Source organism: Papilio xuthus, unplaced genomic scaffold (assembly GCF_000836235.2).
Source record: "Papilio xuthus unplaced genomic scaffold, Pxut_1.1 DF826115.1, whole genome shotgun sequence".
Taxonomy (NCBI): domain Eukaryota; kingdom Metazoa; phylum Arthropoda; class Insecta; order Lepidoptera; family Papilionidae; genus Papilio; species Papilio xuthus.
The window spans coordinates 2056055-2065445 of NW_013532534.1; the positions used below are offsets into that span (position 1 = coordinate 2056055).

Consider the following 9391-nt stretch of genomic DNA (forward strand, 5'->3'; position numbering starts at 1 on the left):
CAATATTATGTATTTAATACAAGTAACAACGCCTTTCACGACTTCAATTTTACCAAATTGCCATTATATTTTCGAATGTTTCCATAAACTTGTCACATTTTAATTTTTAAACATTTTCATAGAAACTACAAATAACTCACTAAATTACTACTTCAAAGGTGAATTAGACATTTCTACGTGGATAAGTTTTATCTTTAATTCAGTACAGTTTCAACGAAATAAGCTTAAGTTTTTTATCTTAGTAAAATAGCAGGTTTCGTTTTTTATCTGTGCTGTTACGTCAAACATGTCTTTTTAACGTGTATTGTTTTAAAATATTGTTATTTACTATAAACCTAAAATAACCGGCCGTACCTATGTAAGTAACTCAAAATTTCTTATATTGTTTGATATTTAATTGAATTGTATAACGTTTGAAAAGTTAAACTATGATTTAAAATTTTCTTCCACGACATCTAAAGTCCGCCATTTTGCGCACCTATGATCGTAATCTCTATGGCGCTATAGAAAATGTTTCATCATTTTAACATAAGCTCTTTGGCATTTTTTTAATTATACATTAAATAATTATTAAGACGTTCGGGCTATTGTTATCTTAAAATGTATCGTATTGGAATGGATGAATGACACATGGTAAAAATGTCTTCCTTCAGAAGGTAGTGTATCCTTTGAACATTTCCCGCCGATACAAAGCCGATAGCGAAAAAATTGTAAAGGTTTAGACCTGCTTATACCAAAATTTCGTTCTAATGGAATGGTTCCAAAATGTTATTTCTTAATACTAAAAATAATTTTGTCGTCAAAAAAACAACTTACGCTTTAATTAAGTAAACAGAGGAACGTCAATTGCCATTCAAGGCGGCCATTGCGTCGTTCACCTTTTCGATTATTCTGTGAAAACTGTGATAAAGGAATTGATTTTACAACTGAAGCGCAGTTTTTGTTACATATTTATGTGAAAAAAGTGTATCAGGTACATCTATTTTAGAATTTACGAATTTTAAATAAATGTGTAGTTTGTCTATGGTAAAGGGTTTGGATTGTAACACTGATTAGTTGCGACACGGAAAATAAAAAAAATTACAGCATGCGTGTTTTTTATACATTATCTGTACTGAAAAATGACATTGGATTGTTTTGTCTTTTAACATGTTTGTTAAGGAGTGCGATTTAAAAAAGATTTATTAAAAAGTGTGCAAAATATTCTGCATTTTGCATGTAAGTTTTCTTAAAATTACGATAATTTCAATCAAAACCATTGAATGATGCAGTGTTTGATAGGATGAACAACGATTTCAAATATCTACCCGTCGTACCAAATATCCGCCATTTTGAATATGTCCATAGTGTGGTGTCCATGTTTTTTTTATGTAACAAGTAGAAAAATTTTCCCTTCCAAGATTTTAATCAATCTTTTATATTTATGCCCAGACGGAATAAACTGTCTGAGTAATGATTATTATAATTATCTTTTTTATTTTCGAAAATTCGCGTCACGATTAAGTCTGGGATAACATCTGCAAGTACTAAAATGATCTTTATGTAATCTGAAATCATAATTATGTTCCGATTTCTTGAACGTCAAATACCGTAATGGCGTAATGGCCGCCATGTTGTATACATGTCATTTTACTATTTAATATTTTTTTTTGTTATTTTGTGTATTTAAATTAAGTGAAATAAATAAATATGATACAAAATTATATGTGAGAAACTGTTATATCAAAAAATTATCTAAATTTACGCGGTTTAGCGTAGAATCTGAACTTTTTCTAAGGTGAAATTATTTAGGCTCTGGGTTGAAATCTTACTTAATTTAATATAATGCGAATGTTTGGATGTATGCATGGATGGAGAGATGTTTATTAAAAGTTATATCCAGAACGATGGCATAAATCTCACTGAAGTTTGGCATAGATTTAGAACATAGCCTGGAATACCACATATGTCAATAAAGTTTTTACTTTAATCTATTGCGGGCGGAGAAGCGATCGACAGCTTGTATGATATAAGTGTAATTTAGACCAAATAAAATAAAGAATATGTATGTGTTTGTCTTGGTGATTCGAGTAATTTAGCACCATATCTCGAATAAATTTTACTGCATTGTCATTTTTATCCTTTATTCTCCAAACCAGTATTTAAAGATTCGTAAGTTTCTTGAAACGATTACTTTACGTTGTCAAAATAAATGTTAACAATTGTGGTTCTTAAACATTCGTATCGTACAGTTTGTGTGGAGTATAAATAAACAATACTTAACACGCTGATTTTGCATTCAATACAAACTGACGTTGTAAGATTTCTGTTCAAATTAATAGTTCTGTATTAATTATTTCTCCATTTTCAGCTTGACATGGACGATGACAATAAAAATGTCTTTGTATCAGGCGTCAAGAGAAACTCGTTAATCTTGGAAAATAATCTTTATGAGATTATCCAGAGAGACGTTGCTAAACCCATTCTTTCAAAAATAAGAGATGACGTTGAAGACAACAACACCTTCAATTTCATTCCTTCAGGTGGCAAATTTTATATACCAAAGAAGAAAAGTAAGCTTAAAGTATTAACTATTAGGGATGTACGTGTTATGTATGAAGAAGATATTTTACAAACATTACCTAATGAATTGGAAAAACAACAGAAGCTCCTGCTTAGAAAAATAAAACACGGATTTGCCAAAGATGAAAACACTAAAAGCATTGCTATTAATTTGTTAAAATCGAATAATCCAATTTCTAGACTATCGTGGCAAATGTTAACGAATCTTAATCCAGAAGACAAAATACATTCGTCGCAATATATTTTATGGGACGGAAAATGTATTCGGGTAAATGGAAGCAAAGGTGGAAGAAATAAATTTATATGTAATTATGATGTTTATAGAGGCATGAATAAAGATATTTGTAAAAGAACAACTTCAACAAGAAGTAAACTGTTAAATAAAAAGAGATGTTTGTTGCGTGCCTCATTGGATGTACGGTTTAAGCCTGGGCCACTAAGTAAAAAGAAACGTTTAGATTATTCTTACCAAAAACATAATGTGGGCGAAGTTAAATTAGTAAACTTACCAAAACCGATCTTACATATTCAGCCAATGTACGGTACACCAATAGAACCGACAGTAAAAACATTTTTGCAAACTTTGCGCGAAGATGATGGTACTATATCCGCGAAGTGGGCAGAGTTTGCAGTTTCGATGCTAGGAAAGGTAACAAATCAAGCTGTACATACTGAAAATGAAAATTTTGTCACATTTAACTTAAATTACAAATACAATCAAAATCAAATTTTAATGCGGCAGGACCGTGATAGTTTTCAAGATAAATTAAAAGATAATTTAATCAGTCAAGATCTTTCGTCATGCACAATATATGATGAGTCGACATTGACTTCAGAAGTTAGAACTGTAGTTGACAAAATAGTTGATGCGGTTGAAATAAGTTTAAATAAAGATCTAACTTACCCAGCTTTTGATGAACCCAGAGATATTTTAACTACAAATAAAAGTGAGATTCCTTCTCAAGGCAAAGAAAAAGTTAAACGAAGATATGGAGAGTTAGATAGACTCGACGTAACGGTGATAAGATTATCTGAAAGCCATAAAAAAAATGTTACTGAATCATGTCAACAAACATTTTGTAACTTAGGATGCATTTGCGATTCCTTAGAATGCAATTATAACTTAAAAGATCATTGTGGGAACGTAGATTGCATGTTCAACTGTAAATGTGACTTTTCAAATTATAAATTTACGGATTCCTTAGACGGCGATTGTTCTCATCTCTACCCTGGTTTATATTACTTAGATCAAAAAATTAACGGTAAATTAGCTAAAGAAGAACAAAAATTTCATCAAACTGTTATATTAAAAGACGATAAAAGTATCTTATTAAAGTCCAATAGAAGAAATTGGAAAGCAACAAAAAAATATGCAGATTTTTATAACAGCATGCCATTACGTTCTAAAATAAAAAATAAAAAAATATTGTCTGTTGTGGTGACTAAATTAAATTGTCGTAACATTGAACCTTGGTGTATGGTTCATAACTTATATAAGTGCTTTTGCAAAGGTAAATTTACAGAGAGTTTAACACATGACCCTAGTAAAAACGAGCAGAAACTTTTAATTAATGAAGTCGCTAAAGATAAGGAAGTACTTCCTGTGCCAGATGTTACTGAAAAAGAATCTACTGATTTAAATACCACTGAAATCTCTTATGCAAATACTGTACGTGATAATGCCTATCTAACACCTAACCCTTGTTCAAGAGTGCTACCTTATAAAGGTAGAAATCACGGCATTAAATATTATAAAACAACAAATAAAAAAATTATGGAAATGGAAAAAAATGATATCAGGCTTCAAGCGAAAATGATCAACATTTTAAACCAATCTTATGTATCAGAAAACACGGAGGACGTTAGTGAAAACACGACAGAAGTTAGTGAAAACACGACAGAAGTTAGCGAAAACACGACAGAAGTTAGTGAAAATACGACAGAAGTTAGTGAAAACACGACAGAAGTTAGCGAAAACACGACAGAAGTTAGTGAAAATACGACAGAAGTTATTGAAAACACCACAGAAGATAATGAAAACAAGACGGAAGTTAGTGAAAACCCAACAGAAGTTAGTGAAAACACGACAAAAGTTATTGAAAACACCACAGAAGATAATGAAAATATAAAGGAAGTTGCCGAAAACACAGAGGAAGTTCGCCAAAAACCAGTGGAAGTTACTGAAAATTTGGTTGAAGGTAATGAAAAATCGTCGGAAATTAATACAAAAGCAGAGAAAGTTAATGAAATAACAGAGGAAGATGGAGTTAATGATCGCGTAGATGTCGCTAATGTTCCCTTCAAATTAGATGAGTTGTTGTTCACCATATTACAAGAACAACAAAAATTGATGGATAGCATGAATACGGAGAACAAAGAGGTTGACTTGAGTGATGACGTGACCATAAGACGGACGAAACGATTACCAAATAAAACTAAATTGGTACAATGGCTTGAGACCAGTTATAAAAAATATAAGGAGAAACTAGATAAAGGCTTTTGGAAAACATCGTTAAGTCCTCCGAAGTCTGGAAAAGTTGCCTTGTATCCATGGAATTTTATATTAAGTAGGTATCGTGAAAGAAAAAACCTGTTCCTTATTTCAAAACAGAAACCCTTTCGTATTTTTATGGCTGTCGATACAAGAAATCCTTTCTTTAGTAAATGTATTAATGTCAACCTCATTCCACGATCTCATCTTGATAACTATCCAGTAATGATTCGCAACTTATTAAAAGACGTAAAAGATCAAAATGAGACTTTCTGTATACTCTGTGGTTTATCTCTTTGTTGGGAATTAGTCGGCTCTGTTACTAAGGTAAATGAAAATAAAAACGACGAACTGGCTCCTAATGTTCTTGAAAAGTTGGTGAATCATTCTCAAGTTTTGGTTGAAGCTACAAAAAATGAAACAAATTTGGACAATACTACAACGACCTTAGCTAATAAAGAAATTGCTCAAATTTCAAAATGGTTCGTGATGACGATAGAAGACGATTTTATCGAAATTCAATTTTTTAAAAAAGGTTTCTTTATAAAGTATGATAGTATAGTAAGGGCTATCGTTGTATCAAGACAATTTGGTAAAACTGTTAGATTGTCGTCGCAAAAATGTAACGAAGGAAGTAATGATCCACAATTTGGTTTATATGCGATACCCAATATGCAAGATAACTGTGTATTTATAGGACCATATGAAAAAGATGAACCACTAGGGATAGAAGCTTTAAGAAAATCTGTAATAGTTCCAAGTAAAAACAAAACAAGAGGTATGTGGATAACAGTAAATAAAGTTGATAATGCTGAAGTGATCAATAATCCTCTATCTTTTATGCCATCATTTAATAACGACCGTGACCAGGTAATAACATTTGGAAATGACGGTAACTCGGACTCAAATCACGATATAACACCGTCAACTTCTAAGGACGATGAACAATTTGCAAGTGAAAATTCTGAAAAAAGTCTAATTAAAACCCCGAAATTGGTCAAACCGGTAAAAATAAATAAAGCCGATTGTTTTAAGTTGCCTTTTAAAATTTTGACTAAACCATTACCTGGATGTATTAAAAAGGGAAGTAAAATTATTCTACAAAGCAAGTCACCTTCGGGTACCTCTTTGGAAGATGCAATGATTAGTTTGCAAAAAGAAACTGAGAAGAAATCGAATATAACAAATAATTCTGATTTTAATGAAGCTCTAGCCAATATCGAACCTCAAATTAAAATAAGTAACATTGCATCTCTGTGTGACATAAAATCGCCCGTTGGCAAATTGACGAATAGCAAGAGGCCTGAAAAGGGTATGTTTGTCTTAAAACCTGAAGAAATTAATGAAAGATTAGCGTTTAATTATTTTCGTCTCTTGCAACCCGATAAAGTAAATGAAAGCAGCATCGTGTTACCTACAGAAGAACCTCGCACAGTCCGCGAAGATTCTCTTGATACTGTTGCAAACAGTTCTATGGATGAAAACTCTCTTGAATCTGCTACAATCTGGTCAGTCGTTGAAGACTCTTTTGGATGTCCTGCAAGTAGTTCATCAGTTGTAGACTCATTTGATACCACACCAATTTGTTTAGCCGATGAGAACTCTCTCGAATCCCCTGCTAACTATTCCGTCGGTAAAAACTCTTTCGACTCCTCATCAAAATGTTCTCCACCGGCGACTGACGTTTACGTTATTTCGGACGATGAAGATTCTAATAATTTGTCACATACTAGCTCATGGGAAGAAATATGGATTTCTTGCACAAATATAAAAAACTTAGGATGGATACCGGGTAGAAGAAGCAAGGAAAACAAACTAAGTTTTAAATTTCCAGGTTTTGCATGTACTGATTTTTATGAAGAAGAAGTAGCGTTTAAAAAAATAAATCAGTAAGTACTCCCCATAAAATTATTCCCTTAAAAATCAATTAAAAAGTCCAAAAATAAAATTTTGAAATAAATTTTTTTATACTATGAAATGTTGTAAAGTGACCGCAGCCTTAAACCCTTCAATTTAATGTATAATAGAGAGGGTATTTCTCTTTTCTGCATGTTCCCTTTCTCCATTATTGTAACTTATCCTCATACATCAGTCGAAACATTACTATTACTATAAGTCTGGTTTCTGATATCGTGGTATTTCATTCACACCTATTCGGCAATAAAAGTTAATTTGTTTGCTAAACCACTATTATTTTTCTTTAATTTCAGAGTATTCACGAGAAAAGTGTACGTTCTAAAAACTATAAAAATGGAATGGCGAGTTGTTAATAACGTAGCGGATATAAATGTGGAAGATGAATTGACTTCAGATTACTTAAACGCAGATTATGTAAGTATACAAAACATTGTTATTGTATTTAACATTAAATGCACTGCTTTTGTTCAAATCATGAACTTCTTACAATAAAGCAATAGAATCATTTTCTTAGTTAGTAATATTGTAATTTTAGGTGTTAACAAAATACGGCTTAGTACATAAAAACAGTTTGGTATTAAGAGGAAAGAAGAGAGTTCAGAAGGATAACAAATTATTAAGCAGTAAAAAATTAAGAGTTGAAGATGAAACTGAAAGCGATAATGATAAAATTGAAGCTGAGTATATTAACCTACCAGAGGATAAAGATAATTCAGATGTCGACGTATCAGGTGATGATACAAAAAGTGACGATAATGATAAAGATTTTAGTGATGATTTATTCGAAGATAAAGACAAAATGGACGAATACCGTAAAGTATTTGGTTGTGCTCCTACCATGGCGTCAATTGCCAAGAGAATGAAACAATTCTCTACAATATTAAGTAAAAAGGTGGGTTAATGGCTTACAATAGTTAAATTAATACGCTAAATTGACTTAGGTAAACAAATCTTTAAGATTTAAAATGATGGATTCCTTCTGAAGTACATACCAAGATTCTCTTTTACCAATACTTTTTAATTAATCACCAAATTCTATAAATGACTGCATATACTCAAAGCTAAAAGTTAAATGTACGTTTTGATTTGCAGGAAGTTTCAAAACTTGACTCAGCTGATTGAAATCTATATCACTGCATAATAAGAGGATAAGTTTATATAAAATATACAGATTTCTTTTTAATTTTTACACATATCTCTCAGAAAATGATAAGCAAACTTTGTGTAACATATAAGTGATGTTTCTGGGGCGTGTATATAAATTGGCTAATCGTCAAGTTTGATTTTTTTTCTGTTCTAACGAGCAGTTGACAATTGGATGTTATTTGTTACGTTAGTTAAATATATCAGAGGTAATAAGGACCTTTGGAGTTGCTTAAATTTTTCAGACTGCGGTTTGTTCCAGTGATTTTGATTAGTTTTAAGAATTTGTTGAAGACTGTTGTTTTTTTTGTAATTAAAATATCATATATAACTTTCGTAAATAGTATATCCACACGGTCGTTCTTATTATCCGGACAAAGTTTGGTTATATTTTTTTTCTTGAAGGCGTTAAATGATGTAGATTTTTTAATTTCAGTTTTACTCTTTGATGTCTTTTAGGGTCTGTAATTAGAAGACTATTAAAAATGTTACCTTTTCTATAATTTTGTTATACCTAAACGTATGGATCTCTCCCTCTAACATCTGGCCTCTCCCTTTAACATACATTGTCATCGCCTTGCCAAATATAATTAATTAGTACTAAACATTGTAAATATGTAAATTTAAGTTTTAAAAAGTTTGAATCGGATTCGATAATTACTTTGGTTCAAACATAGTACTAGATTGATACATAAAAATGTATGTTAGTATTTGTGTATGGTGAGGTTTGTTCGTCATACGTATATTGTACTGAGAAATTTAATTGATTATTGTTTATTTCAAATTATCTCTAAGACTAAAATTTTTAACAAGTCGGACTGTATTGAAATAAGAAACGAGGATTTTTTTATTTTACCTTTTGGACATCCTCACAACAAAATTCCACTCCACCGACACTGATTTAAAACTTAATATGTACAATATTATTATAATTACTTATGTCTGGTTTACATTATACCAGTACAGTAGGACATGAGCACTTAAAATGGACTGTACTGGAATAATGTAAATAGGGCAATAAAGACTATGTCACTAATTCTTAATTACAGTTTACATCCAAACAAATTTTTATCGAATTTCGGTTTTAGACATAAGTTTAAAAAGTGTAAAAATGTTAATATCGTCGTGTAGTCGCAACTAGTTATTTTTGTTTCTCTCAATGAAAGAAAACATAAATTTTAACCTTTTTTGTGTTTGAATTCGTCCACGAGAATTTGTATGAAATTTCTGTGATATTATTTTTACTTAAGTTTATAATTAATGTAAGTTTTTATTTTT

The 9391-nt window shown here is 31.1% G+C and overlaps 1 protein-coding gene across 3 annotated transcripts; it reads left to right on the plus strand.

The window, feature by feature from the left end:
* The first annotated feature begins 275 nt into the window (after positions 1–275).
* ocm (over compensating males) lies at positions 276–9391 on the plus strand. 3 transcript variants are annotated; one of them, XM_013319804.1, is made up of 5 exons: positions 276–358; positions 2351–6942; positions 7264–7384; positions 7506–7862; positions 8063–9391. In XM_013319804.1, exons 2-5 carry the CDS (start codon positions 2357–2359, stop codon positions 8090–8092), a joined length of 5094 nt encoding a protein of 1697 aa, XP_013175258.1. In that variant the 5' UTR covers positions 276–358; positions 2351–2356; the 3' UTR covers positions 8093–9391. The 3 variants fall into 3 exon arrangements, with proteins under 3 accessions (XP_013175258.1, XP_013175259.1, XP_013175260.1); XM_013319805.1 differs by lacking the exon at positions 276–358 and adding an exon at positions 380–1218; XM_013319806.1 differs by lacking the exon at positions 276–358 and adding an exon at positions 1544–1777.